General features: G+C 42.3%; 1 protein-coding gene across 1 annotated transcript; it reads right to left on the minus strand.

Annotated features, from left to right (window-relative positions):
• Window positions 1–649: 649 nt before the first annotated feature.
• Window positions 650–15,833, minus strand: MTO1 (mitochondrial tRNA translation optimization 1). The gene is made up of 12 exons (XM_077306682.1): window positions 15,478–15,833; window positions 12,547–12,746; window positions 11,367–11,484; window positions 9,254–9,543; window positions 8,070–8,182; window positions 7,575–7,765; window positions 7,050–7,180; window positions 5,716–5,920; window positions 5,458–5,629; window positions 2,972–3,090; window positions 2,103–2,260; window positions 650–1,222 (listed from the first exon to the last, which is right to left on the minus strand). Exons 1-12 carry the CDS (start codon window positions 15,698–15,700, stop codon window positions 1,121–1,123), a joined length of 2,022 nt encoding a protein of 673 aa, XP_077162797.1. The 5' UTR covers window positions 15,701–15,833; the 3' UTR covers window positions 650–1,120.
• Between the last annotated feature and the right edge of the window lie 3,647 nt (window positions 15,834–19,480).

Consider the following 19,480-nt stretch of genomic DNA (forward strand, 5'->3'; position numbering starts at 1 on the left):
ATTGAATGGTCCCCGGTGATAAAAAGGTTGGGGACCACTGCCATGTATCACTTGAGAGGACATCTATTAGAAGTTGCTGCATGAAAAGCCCTCATCCTTACAGGTCAACCTGGTGAGGGGCAAGAAGAGAGGCTATGGGATATTACAGAGAAGCCTTTATCTACTGACCATCAGCTTCTGCCCCCTACCCCGGCAGCCTCACCTAAAAAAAGGGTTGGTCCAGTTGAACCGCACTGGACTGGACCCTGCAAAGACTTACAGGGGCCACTTCACTCTCCCGATTCCTCCTTTCTGCATCATTTTTTGTTCTAGCAACCTTTCCCTGCTTCCCTCCCACCCACAAACTTACCTTTTTCTCTGTCCCCCTTCCGCTATTTTTCTGCCCCACCTTCCTCCACAATAGGGACCCAAAGCAGTTTACTTCACTCTCTTCTGTTTTATCCTCACAACCACCATGTGAGGGCCCAAAGTCACCCAGTATTCACAGCAATCACAGGTTAATCTGCTACTTAGGTCTGGTGCAGTGGTTAGTGCTGAGCCAAGGTTCCAATCCCCATTCTGCTATGCAGCAACGTGGACAAATCTCACCTTCCCTTGGATTACTACGAAAACAGGTTGTAAGCAACAATGCACCTTTCACTGGCTCTAGTCATGTTTGTAATTTTTATTATTTAAAACTTACTATTCAGTTGAAGAGTCACTATTTTTGCCCCTTTTCCTAGTCAGAAGCAACACAAAATAGCCAGTTTGTCTGTCCTGCACTTGATTGCCAAGATACATATATTTAGTTTATTCTGTACGGCACTTTGGCCAGATAACCAAAAGACATATTGATTTCCTTGCAATTATTTCTATCATATGCTCCTGTTGTAACAGATAAATTGTGTCCTAGTTGCATCAACCATCATGTGATGTGGCAAAGAGACACTAGGGTATTACTACCAATATGTTTGCCATCCATCCATTCATACTATGTCGACAGTCTTGCAGCCACTTGCTCGGGGACTACATATAAATAAGTTTAATGGCTTCTGCACAGAAAGCATATTTCCATCAGCAACTTGAAGCTTTCACAACCCCAAAATCTGCATCTGAAAAGATGTTATCAGTTCTAGGTAAATTACTTAATTCCCTCTGCTCTTTGGCGACTGAATTTCACAAATTTTAGTAGATTGACAACAGCAGCTGGCGTAATTCCAGGGATTCGGTTGACAGCTCCAATCTAGAAACAGAAACATGTTATTGCTGTAAGTTGTCTTGGACCCCTTTTGTTGGGGTAAGCAGCTGCAGGATTATTCATGAATAGTGGCAATATCTATACTAGGTTCATTTCATTAGTCTATACAAATAATTATATTTCCTTCTGGCACCTGTTCTCTCCTTTTAGCTTAGTCTGGATAATAAAAACAAATGGAAAGTTAAAGTATGGGTTACATATAGCAAGAGTGGTCAAACTGGCCCTCCAGATGTCCATGGACTACCATTCCCATGAGCTCCTGCCAGCACATGCTCATGGGAACTGTAGTCCATGGACATCTGGAGAGCCAGTTTAGCCACCCCTGACATACAGGGCTTCTCAAATCCAGGTATCACATGGAAATCTCCTGCCTTTACAACTGATCTCCAGACTATCAAGATCAGTTTTCCCCTGGAGAAAAATGGCTGCTTCGGGTAGTGGATTCTGTGGGATTTTACTGTGCTCAGCTCCTTCCCAAACCCTGCTCTCCCCAGGTTACATCCCCAAATTTCCAAGTTCCCCCAAACCAGAGCTGGTGACCCTAATTGGATCCTATGGATTTGTTCTGTTAACAGTAAGAATCTCTTTTGCTGTAGGATCCTACTCTGTGCCTTCAGTGCACTAGTGTAAATGGAGTACCAATGAAACACCACTTAAAAAGTGGCACCCCCAGAAATGACTGGGGATCTAAAGTACACCTGATTCCACAAGCAAACCTCTCCACCAAACGGTGGCAGCAGTTCCTCGGTTACCACAATAATGCAGTTGGAAATTAACGAAATTCAAAGGCCTGTAGGGCGGCCTCTGGCCACAGCTTATCCAGCTTCTTTGTAACACTTCAGCTTCTTCTTTGCCAGCTCCTTACCGTCTGAGGTCGGTGGGAATCCAATTTCTCTCTCACTTCCTGGGATAGTGATGCACTGATGGCAAAATAATCCAGATCCACCGGCAGCTGTAGCGCCTCATCTCGACGCACTTCTTCTATTTCAGCCCTCTGAAGGGACACAGGATACTTGTACACACCTTTCAAGGACAATGAAAATGAACAGAAGGGGGTTACCACTCCGGAACACGAGGAAAAGCGATGAAAAACTCAACAGCATAGATCAAAGAAGCTTCTAGAAAATAAAATACAAATACTGGACCCTTAGAACTCAAAATTGTGATATCACATTAAAAATTATACGAGTGAGGATAACTAGACACAGCCACAGAAGACCGTCCTTCTGAAAATGGAGCTCCTCCGCTAGGCATTTGGTTGAGGTCGACCAGAACCATTACCTTCCTCTGGTCCCCCGAGCCTCCCTCCCAGGGAAATCACCACTTGAACCGTCCTACCACGGGGTTTTCAGTAGGCTGCACTTGAACTACTGCTCACTACTGTTCCATTTTTCTACTATATTACTGTTGTATCGATATCTACTGTTTACTATTACTGTTATTTATAGCCACTGGTTTTCTGTATTGTTCCTGTTCCGCTTGGTTCTATGTAAACCGCCCTGAGTCTAAGGGGAGGGCGATATATAAATGTAAAATAAATACTTAAAATTAAATATAGTCCATCTGTAAATTTACATTTGTGAGGGAAGAGAAATAATATTCTCTAGAGCCAGGAGTAGTTTGTATAGGACTCAAAACAGTCTGTCCTGGAAAGGCAAAAAATGTCTGCGTTGAACCAAATGAGAATATTTTCCTGGATATAAATCGTCATAGGTGTTTGATGGTATTCTTTACCTTCTATTTTCAGTCTCTGAGCCAGTTGTTTCCATTCAGCAAACTTTTTCAGAGGTTCTGGGAAAGCTCTTGCCAAAATCTCCATATTGACCTCTTGGAACTGAAGGATGTCCAAAGCACTGGCCAAACAGAAAGCACTTCTGATTATGACCTCAGGGAATTAATCTTAGCTAATACCTATTCTCGCAGCCTTTTAGGTCATTACAAGTCTAAGTTCTTCTTGCATTACTGTATTTCTGCCATGAATTCTGAATATTTTGCATTAGGCATTTTTCAAGCACAAAACAATATAACAGGAGAGATGATAGCTCTAAACAAGGTGGAAAATTACCAGTAGAAGAGAAATTGGAAACTATGGAGATGGAAAAGGGGATGCCGGAGCTTTGCAGCCTAGATAAGGACTCCCCACCTAAGAAGACATACAGCCACTCCAAAGCAGTATACAAGAACCAATCAAAAGATATATGGATCTGCTGTGAAAGTAATCGACTGAAAGGAGCTTCTTGGGAAAAAACTGTACCGATATTGGAGCCCAGGAGGTACAACTGTTTCAAGATTCACCGATGTATACTCTGAGGGAAAGACTACAACTCCACTCTCTTAGCCAAAGACCAATTGGACAGAACATGGGTCAGTGGGAACAAGAAGATGCGGCAGGCCTCGATATGAGACCCCCTTAAGCCTCCTCCTGCTTTCTTCAGTAGCCATATAGGCAAGCTGAATTCGAATTAACATATCTTTGTAGTGACTTAAATTTAAATCTCAGCTTAAATTTAAAGCATAACTAACAGGAGGCACCTAACTGAAGAGGTGTAAATGTAACTAACGAAGACCTTATTTTACAAACTAATGAAGACTCTATTTTATCATTTTTTGTATTTAATAATGTACACTTATATAGCTTACAACCTTAACAACCTATATATATATATATATATATTTCTTTTTCCGTACAACTAAGTAGGCTTTTATTCTTTCGTTTTCTTTTCCCTAGTGGAAATGAGGATGGCTCTAAGACCACGTTAAGTACAAATTGTTTATGATTGTTAAAAGTGTTAAAAACTATGCAAACAAATGTTGAAACTTCTCTTTTAAATGTGGTGGAAAGGTAAAAAAGTTTATAAGCTTTGGGTAAAAGTCTATAATATTGTAGCCATGTGGAGTCTTATAATTTAAATGAAGAGAAGAGGCTTTTCAAGAACAATGGGGCCCTTATCTGATCTACCTAAGAAAATAAGTTAAAAGGGGATTGAAACGGGGTATCAAGTGTATCAATCGAAGAACATAATCTTTTTCTTTCTGTATTAATAATGTAGATTATTTGCATTGTATTATCTTTAAATATTACAAAAGAGGATTGAAACGGGGGACTAAATGTATCCAATGAAGAGCATAACCTTTCTTTTTCTGTATTAACAATGTAGATTGCCTGTATTTCACTATCTTTAATCTTGGAAAACAAAAATAAAAATCTTATTAAAAAAAATATAACAGGAGAGACCACTTAGAAAGAAACAATACACAAGAAACTCAAAGAAACAATAAATGAGAACCCCAAGGCCAGCACATTTTCTAACAGTAATTAAAAGTAAGTATGAGAAGGTCGTGATATTTTAGCACAAAGGCACCCTAAGGAGGATTTTCCCCCTCAAAGTAATTATGGAAAAATCCCACAGATATTCCATCAACAAAATCAAGGCAGCACAGGTCTGGCAACTGCAACAAGAATCCAGTCTGTGTAAAAGAAAGGAACAGCATCAGGCCTTGTTTTTGCCATGCTAATCCCATGCACTTGAATTTATGAGTGGGTGAGTTTGTTTTTCTGAAACTGCTTGGAATTATCTTGATTCCACAGCTTTAGTTTCTGTTTGTATATGCCAGGAAACGAATTTCACATTATTTTAGCTACAAATCCTCACTCACAATCTAAATCCACACAGAAGTCTGAATTCTGCCTCAGAGACTTTAGTATTACTCATGACAATATTATGGTTGTTATTTCTCCCAAGGACAAAACAGACCCAGTGAAAGAGTTCCAAGTTTATCTTGCAGTACACTCTCCCTCCTCCGTCCCACCCCCACATACACAGAGGGCTTCAATTTTGCATCAGGGTGCTGGTCATCTGAGGAAAAAATTGAATATTGAACTAGATGAGGCACAGGAGAAGAAGGAGGGGGGAAATACTGTGTGAGTAAACTTTTAATTTAACAATTTTCTTCTATAGGACAGATTGAAAGGCTGAGGTAAAGTAGAAAAGCAAACAAAGATACTGCTCCTCTCTTTTCCACTGACCAAACACTTTGTAGACTGACCCTCACAAAAACAAAACACTGAGTTCTAAAAAGAGACCAATGCCCTTCTAATCCCTTACTACTCAAGATAAATTTGAGAGAGCAAAAACATGGGATGCAGTGTTTCAATACCACATCACTCTTGAGGTCTCATTAAAATAACCCTGAGAAGAACAGAAAGGGTCAGCCAGTACCTGAGAAGTGAGCTTCGATCAGTACTAATGGTAACCTCTGGAATCAGCTGAGCCCATTTTGTGCTGCTCAACTCAATAGCCTTCAGTGTTTCAATTCCTTCTTCCAACATTGCATTCATCCGAGAGGCTTGGTCATATCGCTTTTGGGACACACAGCCTGCTTCAGTGTAGCCTTCCAAAACAGAAAGTGGAAAATTAGGAGAGGCAGAAGACAGAATTCCTCTGTGCCAAAGAAGTACTGCTGGACAAATCTGTTACCTCGGGAGGTGAGCCTACTGTCGGCGTTATCTGGACGCAGAGACATCCGAAATTCCACACGGCTTGTGAACATCCGGTAGGGTTCATCAGTGCCCAGAGTTGTGAGATCATCAATCAAAACGCCAATGTAACCTTCAGTACGACTGACGATAAAGGGAGGTTTACCTTTAACTCGTAGACCAGCATTGATTCCAGCGATTATACCCTGGTGGAGAGCAACTGTGTCACAAGACAAAGGGAAGCCACCGTATATACTATGACTACAGACAGAGAATCCTAGCACACATATAGGGTATCAGTGGGGGGAGAACTGCTGAAGCCATAGCTATTATGTATTTTAATGGACTCTGTCCACCTGAAGGCACTGCAACCAAAGTTAAGAGCTGCAGTTCATATAGTATGCACATGAAAAATGCTACTGTGTCCAACTACTGTATTTGCGACAATTATTGTAATCAGTTGCATTCTTTGAAGTCTGCGGTAGTCAGTGGACTTAGAAGTCTGTAGCTCTGCTTGAGTTAGCGCTGCAAGCTAAATTATTTCAGAGAGGATTTCTGGTGATCACAGAGAAGGCCAATAGGTGTGCAGGATCCAGCTGCTTATGAATAAGGGCACATAGCACAGTGCTCAATGGGCTTGCAGCGAGTACTTTACAAGCAGAGATCTGCCAGATTTGTGTGGCTCCCACCACCTTCCCAGCCACCAACTGGCAGAGCTATCAGCTCCTCCCACCTGATTCATGCAGCAGCAGGGGCTGAGCTCCCAACCTTTGCCCACCTGCAGCACCACCACTTCCCCACACATGGCTCACATAGCGGATCCCGTTCTTCCTCCCTGCCTCTCTCAAAATCACAGTTGCAATCCTGTGACCTTGGAAGACAAGCCTCAGAACAGGAGGCTGGAAAGCAGAGAGGTCCAGAAACTAAGAGGAAGTGGCAAAGGCCTGAGAGGACAGTGTGAGGCAGGAAAACTGATTGTGAGGCATGGTTGGCTAGAATCAGACGTGAAGAAGAGTGTGCTGCTGAGTTGCAACCAACTCACTGCAGCCCCAACCATTGAGTGTTCTAGGCAAGAGTTGAGTTGGGGGGAGGGGGGCTGTCATTGCCTTCCTCTGCACAACAATTCCCAATTTCTTTGGTGGTCTCTCATCCAAGTACTAACTGTGGCTGACCCTGCTTAGCTCCCAAGCCTTATGGAGCTCAGGCCAGACTGGCCTATTTGGAATCACTTATTGTCTGACTTGCCCAGTCATCTTTGGATGCATGCCTCTAGCCCCAGTAGAAGAATTTTCACAGCAATATCTATTTTCGCCACAATTTCCCCAACTCATTAACCTGGGCTGCAGCCTCCTCGTAGCCCGTCGTGCCATTGATCTGCCCTGCGAAGAAGAGCCGCTGAACAAGACGGGATTCGAGGGAGGCGGTCAGCTGCCGTGGGTCCAGAAAATCATAGTGAACTCCGTAGCCTAGGAGAAGCAAAATCATCAAAAGAATCAATGTGGAAATTGCATGCTGCATGGATTCAAACATTTGCACAAGATTAAAGTCTGTAAACATCCACACTCAAGGACCACAACAACATGTGCCATGGTGTGCTGGTTGGTAGATCTGTTCATCTACTAGAAAGCAATGGTTGGTGTTGGACTAGGTTCTGGAAGATCCAGGTTGGAACCCCCCACTTGTGTCATGGAAGTTGGCTGCATGACTTAGGCCAGTCACACTTTCTCAGTCTAACCATCTCTGAGGGTTGTTGAGAGGATAAAATGAAGGAGAATGACATAAGCAGCTAAGGTTCTCCCATCGGGAAGAAAAGGGGGGTATAAATAAGCCTCATTTGATTGGAGAAATTTAATTTCTTACCTGGCTGCACAATTTTTGCTTTCTCCAGCCCCCTAATGTGAGTGACCAGCTTCTCCTGGATTTCAGATGGCAAAGTCAGTGACATTCCCTGTGGGTAGACGACATTGGAATCTAGCCCCTCGGGCTCAAGCCACAGCTGGTGCGTACGGTTTGGAAAACGCAGAACTTTAGACTCAAGTGAGGGGCAGTACCTAGGCACAGGAATAACCACTGAATCAGAATGCCGACATGGAGAGAAAGACTAGTTATGTTTCATATGATTACCCGAAGCAGCACAAGAGAATGACCTTTTCTTACTATTGTAGTCCCTGTCTCAGTGGCTCCATTCACACCTTTCTGTTAGCCTAGCCTTTTTCTTTCCTTCCCTCCTCTCTCTATTGCCTCCTTTCTAACATTAGCCTGTAAATTCCTCACAGCCCAGACCTGTGATTTTTATTCATGTCATTCTGAAGTGTTCTAACCCTACACATGACGATGCAAAGGGGGGAAATTTACCGAGGTCCTCTTGTTGTTTCTTTGATATGATTGTTCAGGTGAAGGTTGTCCCGGATGAGCTGCTCCACTTTGGGGTTGGTATGAGTCAGGTAACATGACAGCTGATGTTCTGGCTGGGAAAAAAAGAGCTGTGAATCATAACCTTTACATATACCCATTTTTTAGAAAGTCATTAGTTCATCATCTTGCTGCCTGAGTATATACTGCAATATAAAATGTAAAAGAAAAATACCACTATTCTACCTATTGCTAAACACAGAAATGTAGGTTAGGTTCTAGCCTTGAATACATTCGGTGTGAAGCCAGTTTTAAGTTGTTTCAGCAGCATTAAAGAGAGTGAAAAATGCACAGCTCTCAGTGCAACTGAAGGGTAATTCTGAAGAGAGACCTCCACCCTTCCTAAGCCATAACCCTGTTTAGTGCTGCAGAGTATATCTGTTAATTTCAATAAGTTTGGACTGGAGGAATTCCGATAAATAACTAAGCCTGCAATCCTATGCAAAGGTCACAGTCAAGTGACCCAGATCTTTGTCCTATTTCAGAGCCCTATTAGATAAATTAGATCCCACTGGTAAGCAACGGCTTTGTTCTGTGTGGATATAAGCTTTTAAAGTTTCTAAAATGGCCCACCCTTGCTTTTCAAGAAGACATATTGACTTGAACCATTTGGAATTCTACCAGTCTGCCTCAAGACCAAAGTACGTTCACATGCAAGAAGATAATGGCACACTGAGGAGAATAACTGTGTAGGTGGCTGCAAGGATCAAAGAGTTCCCTCATCTACACATCACAGGGTAACTATTTCAGGGTCAAGAGGCCACTAGCGAAGTGAGAAAATGATACTTAAATTATTCACAGTCTTACAAATCTAGGGGAGTTGATAGCCTAAAATGAAGAATTCTAAAGCAGGCAGTTCTGAAGGGCAGTAATAGAAATGGGAAGGGAAGACTTCAAAGTAACCTTTTGCACAACTCCCAGCAATTTTTAACAAGGACAGAGAAATATAATAGCCATTCAGGCCACCCCCACATGTCTGGCTAGTGCCAGGACTCCAGCAGTCAAGTCCCTTCTACATCAAAGCCGGTTTCAGAATATCCTCCTCAAGTGCTACAGGCAGTACGGAGAGACGGACAAACTCCCCTGTATAAACTCTGCAAGCAGCATGCCTGCTCAGGACTCCGCACCTTGATCCAGACGGCTTCACTAAGGAAGCTGAACGGCACAGGAGGGTTGTCAGCTGAATGTTTTGTCACAACACTGAAGTCAATGGAGTCTTTCAGTAGCCGGGGTGGAGTCCCAGTCTTGAGTCTGCCCACAGTAAATCCCAGCTTCTCCAAAGTCTCAGCAAGGCCAATGGAGGGCTGATCTCCCATCCGCCCAGCAGGATGCATTTCTAGTCCAATGAGGACCATCCCCCTCAGAAATGTCCCTGTAGTCAGAATAACGCTCTCAGCCAACACTCTCCTTCCATCTCCTGGGAGAGAGAACAAAAATGAAGCACAGTGGAGTAGATTTAGCACACCAGGTGACCATGAAGGAAGCAGTATCTTTCTATGATGCAAAAAACAAAAGAGGGGAAATAAACTAAATCCATAATCTAAAAATTTGTGTCAAAAGGGTCAAGCTAAAACCCATAAAAATAATAATACAATTTATTATAAAGTGCACACATGTAACATTAAAAACATTAGGGGTCTGAATGTCAGACTTGTACAATTTACAAACATTCCTGGTGGATAAATATGTCATATGAACCACATAAAACCAGACACATTTCGGCTTCTAGTCTTCCTCAGTGGTTACAAATACATTATACATAATGCATTGAGAAAGTACTATATATATTTTTTTATCAGGTATTGGTCTCTAAAATTTTAAAAGAGGGGGACCAATTTTTTAAAATTGAAATTGAGAATGTTATACTAAAATTGTATTAAATATTTAACCTCTAATAAGAATTACAGTTCATAAGATTAAGGATGATTTTACCACATATGCTATATGGTTAGATAGAGAATTTATTAATATATAAGGCCACGGGTTTCTCCTCGTGATGCCTGTACTCATACAACTTTGATCTAAAAAATAAATTATATATAATCTAATTAGGATAGGATTTCTCTGAGACAGCTAATTTGATGTAGTGGTTAAGAACAGTAGTTTCTTTTCTGGCAAGCTTAGGTTTGATTCCCTGCTCCTCCACATGCAACTAGCTGAGTGATCTTGGGCTAGTCACAGTCCTGTCAGAGTTCTCACAGAGCAGTTTCTCTCAACCTCACATACCTCACAGGGCATCTATTGTGGGGAGAGGAAAAGGAAGGCGATTGTATGATGCTTTGAGACTCCTTCTGGTAGTGAAAGGTAAAGGTAAAGGTATCCCCTGTGCAAGCACCAGGTCATGTCTGACCTTTGGGGTGATGCCCTCTAGCGTTTGTAGTGAAAAGCAGGGTATAAAAACCAACTCTTCTTCTTTGCACAGGGGCACTGACTACCTGTCCAAATGCTGTAACATGTTACAAACACTCATCTGAAGCTCATTGCTTTATGGATCCATCTACATGCTGAACCCTTTTCTAGGAATACGAAACCTGGAACCGTGACAGATTTCTGAAGCAGCAGGCCCAAGCATGCAGATTACTACTGAACAACCGCGAAGATCTGAGCACAGCCTCTGTACCTCAGAGGCAGCAGAATAGGGTGGTTTACTTCCTGGTAAACTTGTTCAAAGTAAGAGGTCTAATGCATTTGAACAGCTATGTTACATTTGATACCCTAAGACAGTTTGGGGCCACTTTAACAGAGGTGAAAGTGCACACATAAAAACATCAATAATTTGGTCTTGCAGTATGACCATTTTTAAGGTGATTGTGATACTGTTTTTTTGTTCTTTACTGACCGGATCCCATACAGTTCTGCTCTCCAGTTCCTCTGTAATTACTCTGCATCACCCCAAAGCAATCAGCCAGACCATAATATTGCATGTAACTTTCATCTCAAAGAGGGGAACCGTACAATACCAAAGTCAGTATATTCCATCACTGCTACTGCCACCACCTGTGAACTAATTATAACTTTTCAAAAGTTTAGCGTGTGCACTAGGGTCAACAAGGAGCTATTCTCACATGCTCACCTGGATACTGGAGTGAAGTGAACATAAAGGAAATAGACAATATAAGGACAAAAGTGCCATGTTCTATAAACGTTACACAACAAAATCAGTTAAGACTGCTGGATATTTTTATGCTTGTGACTTAAGGACACAACTTTATATGAAGACAGCCTTCCCCATGTACTAACCCAGAATGACTCCACTGACACAGCATTTCCCAGGATGCCCGGCTTCTGGTTCTGTCAGCAGAAGATCTTCCACAGATGCTTCACTCACCGTCAGACAGGGGGTCTTCAGAATTTCTTTCTACTTGGAAAAGATAAATATGAAGAGATGATGGTGCACACACATTGCCAGGACCTTTGGAGCAAACAGAATGTCTTCTTTCTCTCAGGGGCAGCTTCTGACTTTATGCGAGCCCTATGGGGAACATTCATTTCTGATTCCTTCAGTGCCCCTTTGCAAAGCCAACTGGTATAAACATTTACATTCAATCATCCATCTGTGCACAAAGCAGCCAGCTATTTTTAAGCTACAACTTGAAAGCAAATTTTCTCTACATCACAAAGAAATTTTTTTTAATGTTTAACTGTTCGAAATATGAATATTATTGATATCTCTTCTAGTAATCTGAAGACATGTTCTTTAATCGATACCACTTTTTGTTAGTTTTCTCACTAAACTGCTAATTTCCTCAGCCAAAAAGAGTAAAAAATACCCTAGCTTCTCATCCTGACAACATATTTTACAATTATTTTATTTTGGGGTTTGAGGAGCCATTTCTTTCATAAGACCCATCTATCTGAAATCAAGATTCTAAGGGATCCCGTCATACAGTATCAAATCAGGACCAGTTTAGATGTCAGATATCCCCTTGAAGTTGAAGCCTAGGGAAGTTTGCATTTAAGGTTACTGATACATTGCTTAGGTTTATTACCTTGGCTCATATTCAATCCCATTTTTTCAAAATAATCACAAATCTTTCCCCTATCTACCCCTCCCCCCACAAAAAGTTACAACCTGGGAGATTTAAATATTAAAGCAAATACATACATTTTTCCAATCAAGTTTCTTCATTTTAATGTTTTGTACTGTAATTTGGAAAATTGTTGGCAGTGATTTGTGCATTCAAAAAACAAATGCATGCTATTTTTGGAGTCACTCAAACCTCAGTCACATTCCCTGCGTGAATCAGAAGACAACCTACGATGCCTCCAGATTATAAGGGTAGAAATGATCTATTGTAACATATCAAAAAAATTCACATTTTTTCGACTTTTGCAGGTCCTTTCTGTTCACCCCACCTCACATTTCATGAGTCTATTCACATCCCCCTCCCCCTCCCCCTGTTCCTCTCTACATTCTTACCTGCATGTTCTCTTTGTAGAGCTTTCTGTCTATCTGAGCTCGAAGTCCCCAGACAGCAGGTCCCTTGCGCTTGTTTAATACTTTATAGTGCACTCCAGACTGATCACAAATTCGAGCACAGAGCCCATCCAGCGCATCCACTTCCCTCACCAGATGTCCTTTCCCAATTCCACCAAAGGAAGGATTACATGACATTTGGCCTAGATGGTTAAAAACAGTAAACATCTTCTATCAGGAAACAACAGGGGGCACAGATTAGAAGTTTATGCTTTAGTTAACCTCCCTCCGCTGTCTCAATCTGACACAGCATAAATTATATGTTGTGCTAGGGAACTGGGTTATAGCACCAAAATCTAGGGGTTTTTATCTGTTACCAACATTCTTTTTATACAATTTATCCATTGTTTAACTAAAGAAATGAAATGAACCGAAATGAGAAACACAAAACAAGAATCCCAACAACCAGAAATTTTTCTAGTTAGTCTTAATTCAAATATCTTCTTACTATTAACCACACGATTATATTAGATATTCTCTAATCTCAAGTATGGTTAAATGGTCTGCTAAACTGATGACTTAACAACACTTAATCTTAGCACTGCAACCAGCTTCATTGGGGGGGGGGGAATGGTAAATCTCAGAAATAGGTCAGCTTGGATGGATTCATCTGACTGCAGAAAGAACCTGTGCTCTGGACTCTGAAGATCTTGGGGTGCTAAGAATATCAATTTATATTAAGGCACTGACCACACTGAATGCCAATACATAGAAAGACTAGTCTTCAGTGAGAATTGCTTACAGTGACAGAGATCTTATGATCAAAACATTTGCGCATTGCTCCAATAAAAGTCATGATTCTTCAAGCAACTTTGTTCTGAATTTTATTTAAGAAAATTTATCTCAGCTTTCTAATTGAAGTTATAAATTTCAGTTTATTATTGACCATTACACTGGAACTTTTTGTTACTATTTGTATCTGGAAACAAACTGACAGCCAGAGCAGGTCTTTCAGTACCATTCATGCAATCCCTGCCTCCTCCCCCCCCGCCCCCCACCTGACAGTAGCCATGTTTTGGGCAAACTGAAGTTTCTGGACCTTTTTCAACCCCAATGCAGAGTACACTACAGTATGGATGGTATAAAAATATTAATAAATAAAATGGTATCAAATGCGGCCAAGATGTTCAAGAGATTCAACAAGGATGTACTCCCTATTAGATGAGGAAAACCAGTGTGGATGTCCTGTTATAATGTTCTGTGTAAACCGCCCACAGCTGCAAAGAAATGGGCGGTATAGAAATCTAAATAAATAAAATAAATAAATGATTCAATATAAATGCGCATACAATGTTATACAAGTTACTTTGGAATTTTATGTTAGGAGGAAAGGTTTGCAACAAGGCCATCCCAGCAAGGGGCGAAACTAGATTTTTAGTCCTCAGCATTCTATTCCCTGAACTGCTTAATCCCAGTGTTTTAAGTGCTTCTTTTTGAGAAAACAGACTTTGTGATTCTTATTTCTAAAGATTTAGATGGATATCTAAATTTAAAGATTTAGATGCCTTAGGTGAAAAACTCACCTGTTGATATGAATATCAATCCACATTTTATCAGCATTTGCAATTTAGACATACTGGGAATGCACTTTATCTGAATCTGAGGAAAAAGTTTTTTTACCCATTTTCATAAGGAACATGTTAGTACTTTACATAACAGTCACGTCATCTCCCTCCAACATTTCAAACTATAAAACAAACATTTAGATGATTCCTCATGTTATTCATCAGGGAAGGAAACCACACTCATGTTCACACATGTGTGGAGCTGAAGTTTAAAATACAGAAGGTGGCTTGTGAACTTGAAAATCTTTGTCAGCATTTGTGGAAATAGAAGTTCCCCACCATCCTAGCAGCTAGAACAGCCTTTGCTAAAGGTCTTTTTCAGTTAATAAAGCTTAGAGTAGGAGAAAGGTCTACAAATTTCTAGGGCTACAGTCAGATTGTGGAAAATTGACTGCAGCTATTAAAACAGACACTCAAATACAAGGAGCGTTTAGCATTTGGCCAAGGTATTTTCTTATTTGTTTTTTTAAGCCACACTGAAGAGGAGTTGGTTCTTATAAGCCACTTTCCCCTCCCAGAACAATTCTCAAAGCGGCTTACAATCACCTTCCCTTTCCTCTCCCCACAACAGACGCCCTGTGGGGTGGGTGAGGCTGAGAGAGCCCTGATATTACTACTCAGTCAGAACAGCTTTATCAGTGCTGTGGCAAGCCCAAGGTCAAGCTGGCTGCATGTGGGGGAAGGCGGAATCAAACCCGGCATGCCAGATTAGAAATACGCACTCCGAACCACTACATCATCCATATCATATGATCGCATATGTTTTATCCATTCTACCACAAATAAGTGGGTTTGAGATCACATAAATCCCAAACTCTCTCCCAAAATTAATGTGAGTAAACTGAAGCTATTATTTGGTCACCTTATGAGAGTACAAGACACACTGGAAAAGACAATAATGCCAGGAAAACGGGAAAGCAGAGGAAGACCCAAGGTGAAATGGATGGTCTCAATAAAGGAAGCCAGGGTCCTCAGTTTACAAGACATGAGCAAGCTTGTTAATGGAGACTCTTCAGTCAGGTAGGAAGCCACTTGAGGTCACTTAACACACACTGCTCAGAGAAACAAACTTGACCGTCCTTAACTGAGCATCCCAATGACCAGCACTACAGGAGAGGGAGAAGCCATTCATCCAGCCCAAACTATTAAGGCATCGTGAGAGGGTATGCCCTGAGGTCTTTCCAAACTTATCCTGTTATCTGGGTAAGTCTCCATTTGCTCCCTGAGAAAAACATCAGCGGCAGGCATCAGTGGTGCGCGTTACTTCAAAGAAACAAGCGTTTAACTCGGCAAGACGAGCCTCATTTACCTATGGTGTCTATTTTATGCGTGAGAAGCAAGGTCTCCGCTCCTTGCCGCGCTGCCGCCGAGGCCGCCTCCGTGCCCGCATGGCCACCCCCAATCACCACGACGTCATATCTCGAAGCGCTGAGGTCACGAGCGGCGGCAGCAGCATTCCCGGCGCCCCGGAGCCCCGTCCGGCCAACGAGAGGCGCCGCCAGCAGGCGCGCGCTGCGACCCACGGGCAACATGGCGGGAGGGAGAGCAGGGAGCTTGGCGACACCCACCCACCCCCGCAGCCCCACAGCCAGGGCCGAGCTCAGGGCCCCGAGGACCCTCCGGCCCCCATGCCAGCACGCTCCGGGAGCGCCGCCATCTTGCCAGTGACGCGCCCTAGCGGCTAGTGATTGACAGGCGCTCCCGGTCCGGGAGACCCGCCCTCGTCGCTGGCGCAGCCACTCATGGGCGTGGTCGGCTTTTGCCACAGGCGGAAGAGAGCGCCGAGGCGTGGGAAAGCCGAGGAGGAGGAGGGCGGCTCTCCGTCCTATCGCCGGGGCGGCATGATGCAGAGCCTAGTTGCTTGACCGGGGATTTTGGAAACGGAAGTTTCGTCTGCTGGCTAGCTCAGCAGAGGGTTTTGCCGGTCGCGGTTCCGTCCGCGCATTCACTGAAGTTAGTGGAAAGGGAAGAGAGCAGACATGCCGGGTGTCGCCGTGCTCGTCTGGAGCGGCTGGACAAAGTTTGAGTCCAATGGCACCTTTAAGATCAACGAAGTTTAGTCAAGGCATAAGCTTTCGTGGGCACGCACACTTCCTCGGGTCTTAAAAGAGCCACTGGATTCAAATTTTGTCAGGCTGATATTTGTTTATTGATCTAATTTATATCCTCCTTTCTGGTCGCTGCTATCTGCCCTCTTTTCCTCCGTTTTGTCCTTACAACAACGTCGAAAGTGTAACTTGGGGACCTCCTAAAACTAGGGAAAGCAAGAAGACGTAGGCAATACGTGATTGCCCAGAGGGGATAATGGGGGGAACACTGGCTCATAGGGGATAATGCAAACCACGCCTGCCCAGAGGGAGCAATGGGATACACACTTGCCCTGAGAAAGTAGAGGGAAGCCATGAAGTAAAACCATCCTCTCGTCCAACAGCCCTGCTCAAGTGTTGCAGACTGAAAAACCGTGATTTTCTTTCCAGAGTCAATATATATCATAATAAAATAAGTCCAGTAAAGGTTCTACTGGGCTCTGATTTTTTTGTCCTACTTCAGACCAACATGACTACTCATTTGAATCTATATCACGTTAGGCAGTCTGTCTTCAACGTTTTTTATCATTTCAAAATTTTCTAATGAGTCTTGTTTTCTGTAATATGACCAAAGCCTCAGTATAGTCAACTAGGGACATTCAGACTTGATTTGATTTGGAACCTACTGATTTTTTGCTGGTCCACCATACCTGTAAAACGTCCACCACTGCAGTTACATTAAAGCATCTTTTCCCGCTCCTGATTTCTTAGTTGCAGTTTCCCTTTTTGTTGATGATGGAACCAAGAAATAGAAAGCCTTGAACAATTTCAAGTTCCTCATTGTCAACCTTTAAGTGGATTGAATACCCAGTAGTCATTACTTTTGTCCTTTTGATCTTTAACTGTAATTCTACTTTGGTACTTTTCCCAAACCCCCCCCCCCCAAATCAGGAATGAAACTAATTTTTAAAAGATGCAAGACTTGTGATTCCATAAGGGGTGGCTTTCAAAAAGCACTATGCATCTATGATTAGATGCATCTATGATTAGATGCATAGGTGTTTCAACAGAAAAGGACTGCATTTTTTTTTAAGTGGGCATTGTAGACTCTTTAGAACATTGAAGAAGAAGTCACCTTCCCTTTCTTCTCCCCACAACAGACACCCTGTGAGGTGGGTGAGGCTGAGAGAGCCCTGATATCACTGCTCAGTCAGAAGAGTTTTATTAGCGCCGTGGTGAGCCCAAGGTCACCCAGCTGGCTGCATGTGGGGGAGTGCAGAATCAAACCCAGCATGCCAGATTAGAAGTCTGCACTCCTAACCACTACACCAAAGGGGATTGGTTGCGTGGCTTGATTGACAGGTGGAAGAGAGTTATGTGTAAAGTGCATTGCTCTCCTGGTATTTCAAGCAGGCATGTGGAGTGTAAAAAACACAAAAAGGCAGCTGATGAAAGCAAGACAGGCAGGTGGTAAGAAATGGCCAAAGGCGCGATAATTTTTAGTGCAACGCCATTGCTCTGGCATAATGCTATTTTTTCAATGTTCAGAAATGCCCAAGATATTCACTTTAACTAGGGGTAGTCAAACTGCAGCCCTCCAGATGTCCATGGACTACAATTCTCATGAGCCCCTGCCAGCAAACACTGGCAGGCGCTCATGGGAATTGTAGTCCATGGACATCTGGAGGGCCGCAGTTTGATTACCCCTGATTTTAACGATGGTATGCAGACCAGGATAGTTTCAACTTAGACCATTTTAAGATTTCCTGTTGAATTTATTTTCATAAGTTAGAATAATTATCAAATTGTTTTTTAATATTTTTGTCTATTAACTTCACACCCCGAGTTTGAATGTCTTTTATAATCTGGTCAAAGAGCCCTAAAAGAATTTTTTTTGTTTTCCTTTTAATGATTTTATACTCAGAATAAACCTCAAACTCTTTCAATATATCAAATAACAAATAAAGTTTCAGGATTGGTTATTACACAAACAACGTCAGCATAACTTTTAAATTCATCTCCATCAACTTTAAGATCTGTAAGCTTTACAGTTGTTCTGATCTTAATTGCCAACATTTTAAACACCAACTTAAACAATAGTGGAAAGAGTGAACAACCTTGTCTCATACCTTTATTGATTTGAATATTATAATTTGCATATTGATTGAAGAGATAGGGATATAAAAGCCATCCTTGTCTGACACATTTGCCAATTGGAAACCATTTTGTTTCACCTTATTCTGTCCTAATTAGCTTCTTATCCAGATAACAAGTTGCCCATCAAAACAATCAGATGCTGTGGCACATCTATTTCCTTTAAAAGCAACCATAACTTTTAATGAACACACATCAAAAACTTTTCTGCAATCTATGTCTGCAATTCTCTCATATGTTCCAGAAGCCATTGTAAATTTGCAGTATGATCTCTAGTTTCTCCTTTATTTAATGTGCGGAAATGCCCCCAGTATTAAGTGCAGATATTCTGTGTTTTGCCGGATTAACTTCTATCCCATGTCTCCATTGTTGATGTAGCAAAGCAGTCTGTCGCTAATTGGTCAGGGTGTCAGTTCAAAGACTGTCTGGTTTCTGGTTGCCATTCCCTTGCAAGACTTACTTTTGCCCTTATTTTGGGATCTGTTTTAAAGTGACTGTGATCCAAAAGCCCACACTTCTCTCAGCAGAGATTTGCCTCATGGATTTACATTCCTTGCTCCGTGAGGCTACTGCCTCCACCACCACCACCCCGCTTCTGTAGGAAAAGAAAGATAAACAAGCAGCCTCATGCTCCACTTGCCCTTTCCCCAGTTTGCTCTGGCTGTATTGTCAGGAGTCAAAAGGCAGGGAATAAAGCACTCTCCAGCCTTGTGCTCCTTTCATGCTGGCTGGAACGTCACTCCCCCCCCCCCCCAAATCAAGCGGGAAGGACAATGCAAATGCAGAAAGCCGGACCTCTGTTTCAAATCAGGAAAAAGGAAGGCTCTAGATATGGGTTCAAATCAACCAGAATTCGGCAAGATTTACAGTGGGGGGAAAAGTAAGTGCAGAAACAGTCCAGGTCTTAGAGGTCAATGGAGTACATGCTAGCGTTTAATTCATCAAATGACTATGAATACGGTTGCAGGCACATCATAGTAGAGCAGATATATTTGCAGTGTCCCTCGCCAACTCCTCCTTGCCCTCCCCCCTGAATATTGTCCAATTTGCCTTGGAAATCCTTTCAGTTCCTTTATATATCCCTATGCTGCAGATGTGTCAGAAGCTGCTCAGCAAGTTTTCAGGCAAGGG

This window comes from Paroedura picta, chromosome 1, assembly GCF_049243985.1.
Source record: "Paroedura picta isolate Pp20150507F chromosome 1, Ppicta_v3.0, whole genome shotgun sequence".
Classification (NCBI taxonomy): Eukaryota; Metazoa; Chordata; class Lepidosauria; order Squamata; family Gekkonidae; genus Paroedura; species Paroedura picta.